Genomic DNA, 18,913 nt, shown 5'->3' with positions numbered 1-18,913 from the left:
CGCTATGATTGGGTCTCCCAATTGCCAGCAATAAATAGAGGAAGAGTTGTAGGCAGATTGTGGAATTATGTTAATGCCACATGGTTGTTGTGGTGGGTGACTTTAATTTTCCCAATAATAATAAATAATAATTTTTAATTTTTTTATTTTTAAATTTGTCATATGTAAGTTGGCACAGGGTCAACGGTACAATGAAATGTATTTGACAATACAATGGGTCACCTCAGCAGTAATATTCCAAGGAAACATCAGATTAAAAAATGACATTAGTAAGGTAAAAAGACAATATTAAAAATAGGTAAAAAGACAATATTAAAAATAATCAACATATATGATTGACTGGCTTCCTTTGTGCCAGGTGCTTTGATGGGCAGAATATGTTAGTTGAATCCTGGAGGGTTTCTTGAAACATTAGTCCAACTAGAAGGATCCATACTAGACCTAGTATTGAGAAATGCACCTGGCCAGGAGATTGGAGAGTATTTTGGGTGGACCGATCATAACTCAGTAACTTTTCAGATATTTATGGATAAAGATAAGTCTGGACTTTGGGAGAGAAAGTGCTAAGATGGGAGGAAGGCTACTTACAAAAGTATTATGCAGGAGCTGGGGGGGGGGGGGGGGGGGGGGAGGGAGGGAGGGGAGGAAGTAGATTGAGAGTGGCTGCAAGTCTACACTTGACATGTGGAAATCATTTAAAAGGCCAGCTGGTCAGAATTCATGAGCAAAAGGAAGAAAGACAAGGTTCAGGAATCTTGAATGATGAGAGGTGTTGTCAATTTGTTAAAAGGGAGCATATTAAATGTTGAGGAAGCTGAAATCAGACAAGGCCTTTGAGGAATAAAAAGAAAGCAGGGAAAATCTCAGAATTAGGAAACTCACAAATATAGGAGGGTCAAAAAGGGCCACAAAATGTCATTGGCAAGTAGGACTAAGGAGAATCCCAAGGTAACGTATACACACATGAAAAACAAGAGGGCAACTAGGGAAAGGCTCAGAGATAAAGGAGTGAATTTGTGCCTGGAGCCAGAGGAAGTAGGCAATATATTAAATTAGTACTTTTTCTTGGAACTCACCAAAGAAAAGGGCTGGGCCACAGTGAGATCAGGGAAGGGTCTCCTAACATTCTAGCACGGATGTATCTTTAGAAGAACATTAAGGTGTGTAAGTCCGAGAGTCTGATGGGATCTATCCCGTTTCCGAGAGACGCAAGAGAGATGATTTCAGGGACATTGACAGTGATTTTTGTATCCCTTTAGCCACGGGTGAGGGAGGGCCTGGAGAACTGAAGAAGAGTCAAAGTTGTTCTTCTGTTTAAAGGCAATGGGGACAAATCAGGAAATAATAGGCTGGTGAGCTTTACATCTGTAGTAGGAAAATTATTGGGGAAGATTCTAAGTGGTAGGATTTACCCAGACCTGGAACAGTGTGGATTTATTAGAGATTATCAGCATGGTTTTATGCTGGTGATGTCATTGCTGAAAAACGATTGAGTTTCTTTTGTGGCAGTGACAAAGATGACTGATGAGGGTAGGCAGTGGGTGTTGTCTACCTGTATTTAATTAATGCATTAAATTAATTAAATTAAATCAGCAAGGTCCCCCATGGTAGGCTGATCCAGAAAATCAAGGCACACAGGATCCATGGAGATTTGGTAGATTGGATTCAAAATGAACTTCTTCATGGAGACCGATGTTGGCAGTTTAGGGGGGGGTTATTCTGACAGGAAGCTAGTGACCAGTGGTGTTCTGTAGGGATCAGTTCTGGTACTTCTTACTTGGGAGAGGACCAGATGTGAGAGGTACTGCAGTGACCAGTGGAGTGCCGCGAGGCTCGGTGCTGGGACCACAGTTATTTACAATATATATTAATGATTTAGACAAGGGAATTAAATGTGACATCTCCAAGTTTGCGGATGACACAAAGCTGGGCGGCAGAGTGAGCTGCGAGGAGGATGCTATAAGGCTGCTGAGTGACTTGGATAGGGTGGGTGAGTGGGCAGATGCATGGCAGATGCAGTATAATGTGGATAAATGTGATGTTATCCACTTTGGTGGCAAGGACAGGAAAGAAGATTATTATCTGAACGGTGGTATCACAAAATGCTGGAGTAACTCAGCAGGTTAGGCAGCATCCAGGAGAGAAGGAATGGGTGACGTTTCGGGTCGAGACCCTTCTTCAGACTAAACTCCAGCATTTTGTGATACCTTCGATTTGTACCAGCATTTGCAGTTATTTTCCTACACATTATCTGAATGGTGGAGGGAGATTGGGAAAAGGGGAGGTGCAACGAGACCTGGGTGGCCTTGTACATCAGTCACTAAAAGTAAGCATGCAGGTGCAACAGGCAGTGAAGAACGGTAATGGCATGTTGGCCTTCATTGTGAGAGGATTTGACTTTGGGAGCAAGGAGATCCTACTGATGTTGTACAGGACGAGACCACACCTGGAGTATTGTGTGCAGTTTTGGTCTCCTAATTTAAGGATGGACATTCTTGCTATTGAGGGAGAACAGCGTAGGTTCACTAGGTTAATTCACGGAATGGTGGGACTGACATATGATGAAAGAATGGATCGACTGGGTTCACTGTATTCACTGGAATTTAGAAGGATGGGAGGGGATCTTATAGAAACATATAAAATTCTTAAGGGATTGGACAGGTTAGATGCAGGAAAAATGTTTCCGATGTTGGTTGAGTCCAGAACCAGGAGTCAAAGTTTAAGAATAAGGGGTAGGCCATTTTGGACTGAGATGAGAATTTTTATTTTCATTCAGAGAGTTGTGAATCTGTGGAATTCTCTGCCACAGAAGGCAGTGGAGGCCAATTCACTGGATGTTTTCAAGAGAGATTTAGATTTAGCTCTTCGGGCTAAAGGAATCAAGGGAAATGGGGAAAAAGCAACAACAGGGTATTGATTTTGGATGATCAGCCATGATCATATTGAATGGCGGTGCTGGCTCGAAGGGGCAAATGGCCTACTCCTGCACCTATTTTCTATGTCCTTTTTAAACACACACACAAAAGCGTTGAGTTTAAAAGTCAGGAAGTCACACTGCAGTTGTATAAAACTTTGCTAAGGCTATATTTAGAGTATTGCACACAGTTCCGGTCACAGCATTACAGGAAGGATGTGGAGGCATTGGGGTGAGTGTAGAAGAGGTTCACCAGGGTCTTGACCCGAAACATCACCCATTCCTTCTCTCCAGAGATTCTGTCTGTCCCACTAAGTTACTCCAGCTTTTTGTGTCTATCTATTTAAATCAGCATCTACGGTTCCTTCCTACACACCAGGATCTTGCCTGGATTAGAGTTTCAGCTGCAGGGAGAGACTGGACAAACTTGGAATGATTTCTCTGGAGCGTCGGAGGCTAAGGTGTGCGCTGACAGATGTTTACAAAACGATGAGAGGCATAGATAGGGTCTTTATTCCCGGGATGTAAATTTTAAATACTAGGCGGCAAATCATTCCAGCAAGTCACTGCAAACAATGTATCAATGCATATTAATTACCCAATATATGCTGTTTCTCATAGCTCTTGAAAATAGCAAAGGGTAAAGTGAGTCAAGGCAATCCATCAATATATAAAGAATAGTGTATAAAAAGAAATTCCTTGAAAATTGAGCATAACATTAAAGGAAACAAACCGAATCAAGCCAATTACTTTCTAGATATATTTTAAAGTGGCACTTTAAAATCAGCAGCATACAGCTTGCCACAGGAGCACTAAACTAAACAACATGTGCAGTACTGTGGTAAAAGCCAGCTTCTTCCAGCTTCGTACCATAGCTAAAATCAAACCATTCCTCCAATTTGACGACATTGAAAAAATCATTCACGCATTCATTTCCTCCCGCCTAGACTATTGCAATCCCTATACACTGGGATCAGCCAATCATCCCTGTACGGCCTGCAATTGGTCCAAAACGCCGCAGCGAGACACCTGACGGGTACCCGTAAAAGGGACCACATCACCCCGATTCTGGCCTCTCTCCACTGGCTCCCAGTACGGTACGGAATCAACTTCAAGCTCCTCCTATTCACATACAAAACATTAAACGGGCTTGCCCCCCCTATATCAAAAATCTTCTAACCCACCACTCTATCTCCAGGTCCCTCAGGTCGGCCGATTTGGGGCTACTCACTATCCCGCGGTCTAGGCTTAAGCTCAGGGGTGACCGCGCTTTTGCGGTTGCAGCTCCGAGACTGTAGAAAAGCATCCCTCTCCCCATCAGAACTGCCCTCTCCATCGATTCCTTTAAGTCCAGGCTCAAAATCTATTTCTACTCCCTAGTGTTTGAGGCCCTCTGAGGGGGTGCTGTGAACTGTTTATGTATGTGCTGTTATGTTTGTGTGCCATTGTATGTTAGTTTCTTAGTACCTGAACTGATGTACAGCACTTTAGTCAACGTGGGTTGTTTTTAAATGTGCTATACAAATAAAATTGACTTGACTTGACTTGAGTATTGACATCATGAGTTACTTACAACATGGCCAATTTTGCAATTGGTCCATCAGTGGGAACATTTAATTTTTTTAATGAAGGGTGTTTCCATGCATTTTACTGTAAAGGGTTACAAAATCAAAGTCGAGGAAAAGGTTACCGATTGTACCAACTGATCCGGTAAGGGGCAACGGCATCGAACAATCCGGCGTAGGATTTGGCATGCCTATTATGAAAACAACTTACATTTTCATCATTCGGGCAGCGTCTATAAAGGGAGGGTGTCCTTCGGATCAAAAATTAAAACTCGACCTCAGTTTCTCAGTAATCCACAACACTGCTATTTGTTCACCTCACACAACCCCATGGCAACAAATTCAGTGTCATAATTTAAGAAAAAAAACAAGAACCTAAGAAAGGTTTATTGAAAATTATATGAAGCAAGGTATTTTATAGTTAAATGCTCGACTGCTAACATTTAATCTTTTTATAGGTTTCTATTTTCAATAAATAATGACTTTGCTCACTTGACCATCTAACAGACTCCTAGGCTCTACGCTAAAAAACATAAACATATACTCCTGTATATAAAATTGAATATGTTTTAAACACCCCAAACCAGTAATCCAATTTAACTGACTGATGGCACAAAGGCAGTACAGTTTGAGAGAAGTACAATGAATAAGAACTACAGGTTTTTGATCCCTCAAGGGCTTCACTGTGAACAGCAAAAATCTTACTCAATGTTTACACAGGCCCTGCACTTTTACTATCAGCTGGCTGACAGTCCTCTTGACAGATGCATGAATTCCAACTTAGGAGCAGAAGTCCGTGTCAGGGTAGACTTTGTGTTTTTGGTAGAAATTAACTGAATAACAACCAGAACAAATTAGTACTTGCTCTTAAAAATAGCAAAACATTACAATGTTTTTAATGGATGAAGCCACAACAGAGTTCAGAATACGGGAAAGATGTGTCAATTTAGGCTATTTGAAGATTTAGGGGGAAGGAGGTACGAAAAGAAAGAAAAACGATTTCAAAATTAGACACGTACCCACATCTTCTCCCTTTCCTTCATACTGCCATCCACAGCTTACATGTGTGTCGCCAGGTTCTAGTGAAATGAAAACTGCACACAGGCCACGAAAGAGCATCTAGGAGTGATCAGAACGTGGAGGCCTTTTGGTCTTGGTCAAGGATGTGCTTAGTTTGGCCAATCACCTGCACTCACTCTCTGTGCTACTCCTATGATGTTACTCATATTTCCATCACTACACTTGCTGCTGTGGGCATTCCACCAGGTGGAACGGTCCACCAGCAACAACTACGCCTCAAGCAGTTGGGCAGAAGCCCTCTTCAGTGCTTTACGCTGGTGCAGGTTGTCCATGTCTCTGAAGCATATAGGAGGGCAATGGACAATGAGCTTGGTGTTGAATTTGTGCTCTTGGACATAGCAACTTCTCAGCGGGCAGACTGGAGGTTGTTGTGAATTTCGCCATTGATGTACACCTTTGCTGAGATGTAGCTCCCAAGATAGAAAATTAGCAATTTTCTTACGTTTTCACACTGCCCAACCCAACTTGCATTGATGGGTTACTCTCTAATTTCAGGTAATGCATTTAAGATAATGAACGCACTTTGACTCCCCATTCAAGCCTTTAAATTTAGCAGCTTTAAGAAAGTCGGGGTAACTGTTCCTACACAACTGGTAACCCTTGTCCACCAGAAAACTTGCTTCTAAAAAAAAGTTATTAGTGTGAAAACGTAAGAAAATTGATAATTTTCTATCTTGGGAGGTACATCTCAGCAAAGGTGTACATCAATGGCGAAATTCACAACACCCTCCAGTCTGCCCGCTGAGAAGTTGCTATGTCCAAGAGCACAAATTCAACACCAAGCTCATTGTCCATTGCCCTCCTATATTCTTCAGAGACATGGACAACCTGCACCAGCGTAAAGCACTGAAGAGGTATTGCTGGCAGGTCATATCAATCATTGTTAGAGTTTTCTCCCAGGCTAACATTCCTAGTGGAGACCTTGATCTTTTGCAACTATCTCCAGCGGGCAGGCCACGGTGTCTGCACACTTGACCACAGACGTCTGAGCCAAGTATTTTACTCCAAGCTCCACTGGGACGAGTGATTTTGAGGCGGATAGCGATAACTCAAGGATGTTCTTGTCTCCTTAAAAAATACAATATTCTCATTGACTCATGAATATCTCTCACTCATGACTGCTCAAAACGGAGTAAATAAGGACATCCAAGGCAGCACTCATCTTGAAGACTTAGGAGGCCAAGTGCAAACAGTAGAAGAGCTCTCAACTGCACAAATAACACCTACTCCACGCGACATGTGCCTCTTCAGAACCCAGAGCAGCAATAGATGCAGATCATGCTCAGCCCTGAAGAACTGCCTAACAAAGAGATCAGTGCAATAGTACTATTTTTCTGATACTGGTGACAAACAGCTACACCAATTACTGTGGCATCTATTAAACCGGATGAAACAAAAAGTAGCTCATACAAATTCAAACCCTTTGTAAAATTACACCTCCAAATGCAGTAATAAGTTCTTATTTTTCTTTTGCTATGTGGTGCTTTCTGCATCATTTCCCAGCTTTTTTAACCAGCCACAAGCAACACTGCAAAATAGTCATTTCTTTTGACCTGAACGGTAAAGACTGTCAGACACAATCAGTCCAAACGGACTAAAAAAGCACAAGACCCTATAGTGATGTTAAACCATGATGTCAGTCAGATTTGCAAGGGCCTCTGGACTTTTGAATTGATTGAATAGTCAGTAGATTAATACGAATTGCAAATCACTAGCTGTCTGGATTGGTGAAACATTATTCTGTGAATGGTCTTCAACAGAAAACGATAAATTCTTATCAGATGAAAACCATTTACTGGATCAGTTAGAATCCAAGGTTAAAAATAATGGAAGTTTGGTAGTACCAAGTTTAATAATTTACATTTGTATCGATCAGACGAATATCGTCAAAATATTATACTTGTTCATTCACATTTGCTGTAAATGCCAGTCTGCATGGGTGTGTTTTGCCTATTGGTATTTCTGCAATTAAACAGCATGCAACACCTGTTCAAGGGCTAAAAAATTATGATCAAAGTTTTTTTGCTCCCATTGATTCTGCTTGACCACTGCAACACTGCACTCAATGTTCTATCATAAAAGCAACCACAAATGAGCTGAGATCATTTCTGCCAAAATATAAGGAAAGCTGCAGAATTTAATGTCAACACGTAGCAATGAGTTCATCTGAAATGTTCATAAGATATGCTGTTCATTATGTCTTTGATACCCCATCACAAATGCAAATGTAAAAAACTCCACAAATAACATGCGTACTGTACAGGCATGTGAGGTAAAAGAGGAAAAGAGCACAAAATTACCAGTTTCAAGCCTCTTTTGGTGCATTTCAAAGTAACAATGGACATTACAAAATAATGTGAATGTCACTGTTGTAGCGACCATAGAGAATGGTCCGGGTCGCCGAACCCTCAGATTGGCCAGCAAGGTCACGTGTGAGCGCGACCGAAGGGATTGGTCCAGAGCGACATCGCTGATTGGCCAGCGTGGTCATGTGCGCTTTTGGCGCCCGAAATGTTCAGTTCGGAGAAGTCTTCGCAGAAGACAGTAAGTTTTTGATGGTTGTCCTTTACCTTGTTGTTTAACCTTTGTATTCGAGTATTGCTCCCGCAATAAACTTCTTCTACAACCAACAAGTTTACGGACTCGCCATATTGGTGACCCCGACGTGATCTGGACGATCACCGACTATGCAGGAACACGACGCCTCGTTGTTGGATGCTGCGCCTGGCACACCGGAGTTAAGCGCAGTAAGCGTTCACCTTCCGTTGTTTTGGACACATTCACCGCAATCTTGGTTTGTCCACACCGAAGCCCAATTCCATATAAAGAACATATCGGCCGACTCGACAAAGTATTACTATCTCGTCAGCGCTCTATCACCGGAGACGACCACACGCGTGATGCGGTTCATCGTTAATCCGCCTGCGGAAAGCAAGTACGAGGCAATGAAGAAATTGTTACTGCGAACCTTCGGGTTTAATAGGCATGATTGCGCTGAAAAACTTCTGCATCTACCGGACCTCGGAGATCGACGGCCGTCCGTTCTCATGGCCGAGATGATGATGCTAGCCGGTGAGCATACGGATTGCCTCATGTTCGAACAGGCATTCCGAGAGAAGCTTCCCGAGGATGTCCGACTGCTGCTCACGGATTGTTCTTTTAAGGACCCCGAAGCATATGCAGAGGAAGCGGACGCGCTCATAGCGGCTAAATCGAAGGCAGGCGTTTCGATCAACAAGGTCTCGACATCGGTGACCACGCCACAGCGACATCAAGATGGCGCCGCGTCTCCCGCCAGTTCTCCGAAAGCCCGCCAAAAAGATCCGCACAAGCGCGGCTGGTGCTATTATCACCTACGATGGGGTAGAGAATCCCGCAACTGCCGCTCACCTTGTACCTTCGCGGGAAATGCCTCGGCCGATCGTACATAGGGGCAGTTGCGATTGGCCAGAACCGACGCCTCTACGTCCACGATCGATTCACGGACACAGAATTTTTGGTGGACACGGGAGCCATCGTCAGTATAGTGCCGCCGACCGACCTCGAAACCAGAACGGGTAAGACAGGTCCCACCCTCATCGCGGTTAATGGAAGCCCCATTTGCACTTTCGGTATACGGAAGATGTCCCTTGTGTTAGGCCTCCGCACGTACGAATGGCCATTCATCATAGCAGACGTCAGACAAGCGATCCTAGGCGCAGATTTTCTCTGGGCTTTTTCACTGGTCCCTGATGTCCGCGGTAACGACCTCCGACCCTCCGCCAGCGAGGAGCCCGTCGCTCCGACAATCGCCTCCCCGCCCAGCCCTACTGTCCAGGCCGTCGTCGCGGCCCCTGACTCGTATGCTGAGATCCTGGCGGAGTTTCCAGAGCTGCTCATCCAACGTTTTGACACGCCTTCGGCCAAGCACGGCGTGGTCCATCACATCCGCACCGAGGGCCCTCCCGTTTTCGCTCGGGCCAGGAGACTACCGCCAGACAAACTGGTGGTGGCACGGGCGGAATTTAGGAAGATGGAGGAAATGGGCATTGTCCGTCAGTCCGACAGCCCGTGGGCCTCGCCGTTGCATATGGTCTCCAAGGCATCTGGGGGGTGGAGACCATGTGGCGATTATCGGCGTCTCAATGCTGTCACCACGGCTGATCGCTACCCCATACCGCACCTACAGGACTTTTCGTCTGGGCTGGTAGGAGCGGTGGTGTTCTCCAAAATCGATTTGGTGCGAGGATACCACCAGATTCCGGTGCGGCCGGAGGACATACAGAAAACTGCCACGATTACTCCGTTCGGGTTGTTTGAATGGTTGCGTATGCCTTTCGGTTTAAAGAACGCGGCACAGGCTTTCCAACGACTGATGGACCATGTGGGTCGGGGTTTACCCTTTTTGTTTATTTATTTAGACGACATCCTGGTCGCCAGCCCCTCAGTGCAGGAACACCAGGTCCACTTGCGGACTGTGTTCCAGTGGCTCCAAGACCACGGGCTCATTATCCAACCCTCCAAGTGTCAATTCGGCCTCCCTTCTCTTGATTTTCTAGGGCACAGAATCACCCCTGCCGGCGCCACCCCTTTGCCCGAGAAGGTGGAGGCTATCCGGGCTTTTCCCAGGCCCACCACAGTGAAAGGGCTGCAGGAGTTCGTAGGTATGGTTAACTTCTACCATAGGTTCGTTCCGGCAGCTGCGTGGGTTATGCGCCCGCTCTTCCAGTGCCTTGCGGGAAAACCGGTAGAGTTGATATGGTCCCCGGCCGCAGAGTCGGCTTTTACAGCCGCTAAGGCAGCTTTGGCAGACGCCACCATGTTGGTCCACCCGAGCCCCTCCGCCCCCACTGCCCTGACGGTTGACGCCTCTGACGTGGCGGTGGGTGGGGTCTTGGAGCAGCAGGTCGGTGGCCGTTGGCAGCCCTTGGCGTTTTTCAGCCGGCAACTAAATTCGGCTGAGCTGAAGTATAGCGCATTTGACCGAGAGCTTCTGGCCCTCTATTTAGCTGTTCGTCATTTCAGGTATTTCCTTGAGGGCCGCCCATTTGTGGCCTTTACGGACCACAAACCATTAACATTTGCATTTTTCAAATTGTCTGACCCATGGTCGGCCCGCCAGCAGCGGCACCTGACTGCTATCTCCGAATTTACCCCCGATGTCCGTCATGTCGCGGGTAAGCTTAATGCCGTTGCTGACGCCCTGTCTAGACCTGCTTTTTCCCCTATTTCGGCGGTGGACTGCGAGGTGGATCCCCAGGAGCTTGCGGAGGCACAGCTTCTAGCGGATACCGCCTCGGCATACCAGTCCGCCACTTCGGGATTGAAGTTGGCTCAGGTAGCCTGCGGGTCGGAAGGCACAAAAGTCTGGTGTGATGTTTCCCTTCACCGTCCCAGGCCGGTAGTACCGCCCTCCCTTCAGCGCCGGGTTTTTGATGCCATTCACGGGCTGGCGCACCCGTCCATCCGCTCCACCTCTGCTTTAGTAGCAGCTCGGTTTGTCTGGCATGGCCTACGGAAACAGGTAGCGGGTTGGGCGCGTTCCTGCGTTCCCTGTCAGACCGCTAAAGTCCAGCGCCATGTCCAGCCCCCCGTACAGGAGTTCGAGGTCCCAGCAGTTCGTTTTTTCCACATCCACGTGGATTTAGTCGGGCCTTTGCCTTCCTCCCGGGGCTACACCCACCTCCTCACGGTGGTGGATCGGTTCACCCGGTGGCCAGAGGCTTTCCAATTGTCTGGTATCTCGGCAGCCTCTTGTGCCAGGACTTTGGCCCTCCATTGGGTAGCACGTTTCGGGGTCCCGGCAGTTATTACCACTGACAGGGGGCCGCAGTTCACTTCGTCCCTCTGGGCCGCGCTCGCAGAACTGTACGGTTCCAAGTTACAACCCACTACTGCATACCACCCCCAGGCAAATGGACTTGTAGAAAGGTTCCACCGTCAACTTAAGGCGTCCCTCAGTGCAAGGCTTGAAGGCCCGGACTGGGTAGACCAACTCCCCTGGGTTCTTCTGGGCATCCGGACTGCTCCTAAGCAAGATCTCGGTGCGTCGTCCGCGGAGCTAGTGTATGGCTCGCCACTTCGAGTACCCGGGGATTTGTTTCCGGACCCCTCAGACCAGCTGCCTCCAGTCCCATCAGTCTTAGCATCTCTCCGGGCGCGGGTGGGTTCCCTGGCTCCAGTTCCGACTTCACGTCATGGGTGTCCCATGGTACATGAACCGCCTTCCCTGAAGGACTGTGAGTTTGTGTTTCTGCGAAAAGATTCCCATCGTGCCCCATTGCAGAGGGTCTATCAGGGGCCGTTCCGGGTTTTGCGTAAGGGAACGGCTACCTTCACCTTAGACATGTGCGGCAGGAGTGAGCTCGTCTCGGTGTCCCGGCTTAAACCTGCACACTTGGATCCGGATCAACCAGTCCTGGTCGGCCAAACCCCTAGGAGAGGCCGGCCTCCGTCAGTTCCGCTCAGTCCAGGACCCCCCGTTCCGGCAGTTCCTCCAAGTCCGGAATCCCCTGCTCCTGTGGTTCAGGCTGCCACTCTCCTTACTCGTTATGGTCGCGAAATCCGGCTCCCTGCTAGGTTCCGTACCTCGGGTTCTGGGGGGGGGGTCATGTAGCGACCATAGAGAATGGTCCGGGTCGCCGAACCCTCAGATTGGCCAGCAAGGTCACGTGTGAGCGCGACCGAAGGGATTGGTCCAGAGAGCGACATCGCTGATTGGCCAGCGTGGTCATGTGCGCTTTTGGCTCCCGAAATGTTCAGTTCGGAGAAGTCTTCGCAGAAGACAGTAAGTTTTTGATGGTTGTCCTTTACCTTGTTGTTTAACCTTTGTATTCGAGTATTGCTCCCGCAATAAACTTCTTCTACAACCAACAAGTTTACGGACTCGCCATACTGTATACTAATAACATTTTGAAGTAAATTCGCACATTAATTGATAATCAGCCCAAAAAGGTGGTAATTGGCTTTTCTGCAATGTTTTATATTTTAACCCTGTCTTAATTAATTTAGTTATATAATCTTGTGCTTAAATTTAATATTTACTCATTACCACCACCGATATTTTCCACCACTGATTTTCTGGCACTCTTGGTTCCAGAGCTTTGTTGGTTTATCCAACCGGCCAAGTCGGCTATGGGGATAGATGTGCTGGCCCCAGCTGGGCTGGAGTTCCAGAGCCCCGGCCGCAGGGTGCAAATTCAACCCACCGATCAGCCGTGGAAGTCCCGACGAGGTCAAGATTGGCTGCCTAGGTGTCACATTTTCAGGGAGACCTCCAGGGCGCGGGGGATTTCTCGCGGAACCCCTAGCGACCTTTAGCGGAACCCTAGTGTTCATTACAATGTCTATTTGCTTCTTTTTTTTCGACCCGATTTCTCCATTGGTAAACGTGATTTTGGCAAAGTAAAAAATACGGAAATCATTCAAAAAGCGCGGAAAATGGATTTTAAAAACGTGGAGAATTCACATACCTGACTGTAACATGTCAATATTTAAAACTGACAAAAATGTGAAGTACTAAAATAGGGAACTGAACATTTTATATTGCAGTAGATATTTTTGATGGAAAATGAGGAAATAGGAACTACTTTCCTTTTGAAACAGATTTCTGAAGCATAAATTATGTGGATTAGTTCATCATATCACAGTCACAAAAAAATTCAGGGCAAAATGAGAAAAGCAATCAACAGAATGATTGTTATGTTAAACTACACATCCTCGTAACGATACCGAGTTATTTTGTCACCATCTTTGAGGTTCAGATTCTGACCTTGGAGAAGCCTGGTCATATTTTCATGACCTTCCTGAATGGTTTGTTGGGATTTGAGGCTTCCATGCTAAACCAATTCCCTTTGAAATTACTAAGTAAATAAGGAGACAATTTGTCGGAAGCTCTTTGATTGCAAGGCAACCTCCAAAACCCAGATTTTGATGATAGTCAATTAAGTCTGATAATGATCTTGTGAAGTGTCGTGGCATGTTTTGCTGTGTTAATACCATTCAATTATTGACTGGTTGTCTTGGAGGTTTGTCGTGAATCAAAATTTTACCAGACTTTTTTTCCACTTCAATGGATGTTTTAAGGCAAGTCAGAAAAGATGATCTCCTGACAACCTGGATAGAATGATATGGAGAGGATGCTTCCACTAATGGGAGAGTATAGGACCAGAGGCTATAGCCTCAGAATAAAAGGATGTACCTTTAGGAAGGAGTTGAGGAGGAACTTCTTTAGTCAGAGGGTGGTGAATCAATGGGATTCATTGCAGCAGACGGCTGTGGAGGCCAAGCCAATTAACATTTTTAAGGCGGAGATTGATAGATTCTTGATTAGTACGGGAGTCAGGGCTTATGGGGAGAAGGCAGGAGAATGGGGTTGAGAGGGAAAGATAGACCAGCCATGATTGAATGGCAGAGTAGACTTGATGGGCCGAATAGCCTCATTCTGCTCCTATAACTTCTGAACTGATTGGAGATTCCCTAGTATTCAATGTACATTCGGCCAAGTGAACAAAGCCAGATAATGAGTGCTGGGAGTGATTAGTGAGAATGGGAGATTAAATCCAGGGAATCTTCAATTAGAATCAATGATCTGGATGGCGAAGAACAGGACAGATATCTTTACTTACAATGTGGAGTTTTGTAAATGTTAATGTAGAATAAGGTTATGGTTTTGCCAATCAATTTTTTAAACGGTTCAGTTTCTTAAAATCCAGAAAGACATTTTACTTGCAAGGATGCTGCAAGGCCATTGCAAACCTGGTCTAAAAAAATTTTAACCAATAAAAATCAGCACTTTCAGCCAAGATATTGTGATGCAATGTATTAATCAGGAATTAACTATCTAAATATTTTAAAAGGTGCACAGCAATCTGACAGATTTTACCATCATCACCATGGTGGCTCAGAACTAAATAGTTTCTAATAATGTAATTCCTTGTACAACACAATAAAGTTACCAATGTGAAATCTTTGTGATATTTATTAAAATTAACTGAGAAAATTATCAGGATTCTATTTTACAAATAGTTAATTTTGTTGACTGTATCATTTCCTTGGCAAATACTATAGTGAACAGAATTTAAAGGCAGAGAAAAATAGTCAATAAAAAGAATCTATACATTTAATTTACAAAGCAGTATACCAATTGATCCAAATACAATAGCCCAAGTCCAGCATTTAAAAACATTTATAATAATTTTGTAAACAATATCTCATAAAATGCAAATATTTGTCATAACACTATAGTAATAAATAATGGTGTTCAATCCCACCCCTTACAAATTTAATAGCAGTACATATTGCCCTCTGACCCACCTCTCCACAAGGGTCAGTAATCCATTTCCACACAACATTGAAAATACACGAGGCCTGTAAATGTCTCAATCAGGAATAACCACTCCCACCTACAGAGTGAGGACAGATTTATAACAGCAGGCAAGAACAAACAGCTTATTTCCCCATCATCTTCCTCTTGAAACACCGGCATTCAAGTAAGATGGCCAAGCATGTTGTGATTAGATTTATTTTTAATCTGTGAATTTTGTGTGAACACACTGATGATTTCCAGGCAATCCTGGATTTTCAGAGGTGCTTATAGGACATGTGTTGGTATGAGGGAAGCAAGAGGAAGAGGGGGTAAAATGTAATAATCAGAAACCCAATGCAAATGTACCCATTTCTAGGTGTGACATTGATGTGCTGAGCTGGCAATTAATCTGATCTTCTGAGTCGGTCCAATATTGATAATGAGCAGGCCAGCCTCAATCGTAACTAGAATTTTACTTTTAACTCCGAAGGATTATATTGCCCAGGAATCATAAAAAGAGCCTGGATGCGAGCCATAATGAGCATCTGATCGTTACCCCCATGAACCAGTCTTTCTTATCAACACAATTTGACTTGCCTCCTCTTTTCTCATGATCATGTACCTTATCTCCTCACTCTCTTCCCTCCACTCTCTCTCCTATCAACCCACACATTGTCATTTGTTCACTGTTCCTTCACTCACCCCATCCCTAGTCTCCCCTCTCTCTCCACTGTTTCATTGAACCATCCTGCCCAACAGCTTAGCTGCCAGATGAGAAACTGGAGACAATTTTATTTCTAAATAGGCTTTGTTGCTGATTTGGGCGGAACAAATTGCCTGATACCCGAGAAATCTCCTATTTCCAGACATCTCAGGTTTCACGATAACCCCATTCCCCATCTTTCTACAACTCCACCCTTTCCGCTGCATAAATATCGACCATCAATTTTCTCAGAGACTTTCCTTCATCTTATCTACAAACTAAAACTCGTGTTTATTTGTTTGTTCCTGAACTACAGCCAACAGTACACGATAGCGCGACAATTTTAGGCCCACCTTACTCACCGTCATCCCTTTGGTGTTAATGGAAGAGGTTTCATTGAAATCAGTGTTATATTTTTTAAGTTATTCACATTTTAAAGTTTAAATCTATCTCCTAGGGAGGGAGGGAGGATAAGGGGGTTGAGGGGGAAGGAGTGGGGGAGGAGAGGAGGGGGGAAGGGGAGGGGGAGAGAGGGAGGGAGGGGGGAGAGGGGGGAGAGAAGGAGAGAGGGGGTGGGAGGGAGGTGAAGGAGAAGGGTGGAGGGGAGAAGGGGAGGGGGAGGAGAAGGGGAGGGGAGAAGTGGGGAGGAGAAGGGGGGAGGGGAGGGAGGGAGGGGGAGGGGAGGGAGGAAGGTGGGGGGAGGGGGAGAGAGGGGGGAGGAAGAGGGAAGGGAGAGGGGAGGGAGGGAGGGAGGGAGAGGGGAGGGAGGGAGAGGGGAGGGAGGGAGGGGGAGTGGAGAAGGGAGGAAGGAGAGAGAGGGGAGGGGGAGAGTGGGGAGGGGGGGAGGGGAGGGGAGGGGAGAGGAGGGGAGAGGGCAGTGGGGGAGGAGAGGGACCTGCACCAATGCCGGAGAGGTTTGGGCCCAACGGGTCGACTTGGTCTAGTAATATTCTAAAGTTAATAATCCTACCACTTTGACAACAAATTGTATATATTCCATATTAATTGTCAGTAAAATGTTGATCCACAAACAATCACAAGCGATAATGCTAGCAAATTATCATTAGGAAATGTAATTTAAATTCAGTGGTTATTTCCAGATCATTTTTAAACTTGCTTGCTCTGAATATATCTTTTCAATAAATGTTGATAAAAATGCCAAAGCAGCTCCGGCTAAAACGGAATTACAAATAAATACACAATAAATCTGAATGCAAATTGCCTCTTGCTTCCAATTATAATTCAGATAAGTACAGAAAAAACTAATGATGATGCTGTACATTGTACTGTATGTGTGATGTTTCTACATCAAAAGATTACTTGTACTGCTGGTCTAAACAACAGCTTGAAGGAGGAAATAATAAAATTGTCTCAAATTTCTGCATGTTGGAGATTTGCTATTTGTTTTGGTGAATGGCATTAGATATTCTCAGATGGTAAATAAAAAGCAACAAATAGATTAATGCAGAATTTAGCAAGTCCCTTGGAAGTTAGTGTCATAGTTACAAAGCATTAATCCTAATGAGGGTTTTCACCTCTACCTCCACAGATGCTGCCTGATCTACTGAGTTCCAACAGCACTTTGGTTTCCACATTACTAAGTTTGATTGGCACCATAATACTGAAGGGTTTAACTTGTTCTATGAAATCTCCAAAATCCAATTTCATTTCTTGCAGATTCTTAAATGAATTAAGGGATTACTTCAACCTTATCGATTTGCCATGTCTTAAACAACAGACTTTTAAAGTGAAGGAGGCCACCCATGGTCCATGATATCTGCTGCTTATTGGTCTTTCCCACCTTAGTGCCTACCTGCAGGGTCAGGTTGACCAGTTAGCAGTCATCAGGTTCTGACAGTGAGCTGCACAGCAATGCCCAACTGAAGAACAGACAATTTGCCTTCTTAGAATTCAAGTGAGCCCCAATGACAAATTGGACACCTGCCACAATCATCATGTGCTATTAGATCACCTGAGCAATTCCTGTGGCATTGATTTTCCAAACCATGTCTTTTCAAAACTGAAGTTTAGGCTTATCCATTGCCTCTTTCTCTTGAACTCAACTTCACAACTTTAACATACAAAATTCAACTCAGTTTTATTTCATTCAGTCACCATCTTTCGTCGAATGAAATTGGCACTTTAAATCAAATAGTGAAAAATGAATTGGGAAGAAACAAATTTGTAAAAGCAATAGATCACAGGAGTTCCGTGCAATACATTATTTACCTTTGTATTGAAGTTCAATGCATTCTGTGACGTTTTGTATAGCTCTGGATATTTCAACATATTTTCCTTTCGACAATTTCTCTCAAATATTCCCAAAGTGAGGGGAGGCAAAGCTGTGAAAATCTGACACACACAGACATTTTCTTTTACACAAGTGACACGAGAAATGTACCACAAAATATAAATATAGTTGCAATAACATTCACTGAATATTTGCCGATAACATTTGGGCAGGAGATGGCTATCCAGTTTTAATGTTAGTAGCTTAATAGTAATGTCAATGACCTGTTGCACAATCTAGATGGGCATGAACTCTACAATTTATATCATTTATCATTTGATAGTGAATTGTATCAAATGATAAATTGAAATGATTGCAGAAGTTTTCTTGACAATGAATAAAATAATTAAAATGTTTTGAAAGTGAATCTTTACTGAAAACTTAAGTAGACCAAACCTTTATCCACTAACCTAATAATTTTGGGGACTGCTGCTTTGTGGACATGAACAGACTTGGAATACTGAACCTACAACTCATGATCAAATCCCCATTGTACTTGTGATGCGCACAGTAATGTTACTTAATCAACAATTTTTTATAATTATTGGTAGTATTTTATTCAAAATGTGGCAATAGTGGTATTGATCTGAAAAAACTCATTGTGTGATTCCATGGTATTAGAAGGAAAATATTAACATGGAGAGGTTGGCTGAATGGCAGGAGGCAAAAGGTGGGAATAAAGTGGGCTTTCTCTGGTTGGCTGCTGGTGATTACTGGTGTTCTGTAGGGGTCGGTGTTGGGTCCGCGACTCTTCACGTTGTATATCAATAATTTGGATGAGGGAAATGAAAGCTTTGTGGCCCAGTTTGCAGAAGATAGGAAAATAGATGGAGGGCCAGCCAGTGTGGAGGAAGCAGGGACTCTGCAGAAGCACTTGCACAGGTTTGGAGAGTGGGCAAAGAAGTGGCAAATGGCACAGTCTTGCAAAGTCATGCACTTTGTAGTAGGAATAAAGGCATTTACTATTTTCTAAATAAGGAGAGAATTCAGAAATCAGTGCAAACGGATTTGGAGGGCTGGCATAGGATTCTCAAAAGGTTAACTTGCAATTTGAATCTGCAATAAGGAAGGCAAA

General features: G+C 44.6%; 1 protein-coding gene across 2 annotated transcripts in view; it reads right to left on the bottom strand.

Annotated features, from left to right (window-relative positions):
- atp8a1 (ATPase phospholipid transporting 8A1) overlaps nucleotides 1–18,913 on the bottom strand; it is a 269,218-nt gene that overhangs the window by 47,633 nt on the left and 202,672 nt on the right. For both annotated transcript variants that reach the window (XM_078399210.1, XM_078399200.1), the window contains one exon: nucleotides 17,778–17,900. In XM_078399210.1, the coding sequence (XP_078255336.1) occupies nucleotides 17,778–17,900 (123 nt within the window). The remainder of the gene's footprint in view (nucleotides 1–17,777; nucleotides 17,901–18,913) is intronic.

Source organism: Rhinoraja longicauda, chromosome 1 (assembly GCF_053455715.1).
Source record: "Rhinoraja longicauda isolate Sanriku21f chromosome 1, sRhiLon1.1, whole genome shotgun sequence".
Classification (NCBI taxonomy): domain Eukaryota; kingdom Metazoa; phylum Chordata; class Chondrichthyes; order Rajiformes; family Arhynchobatidae; genus Rhinoraja; species Rhinoraja longicauda.
This window is presented reverse-complemented; position numbering and strand designations above follow the sequence as displayed.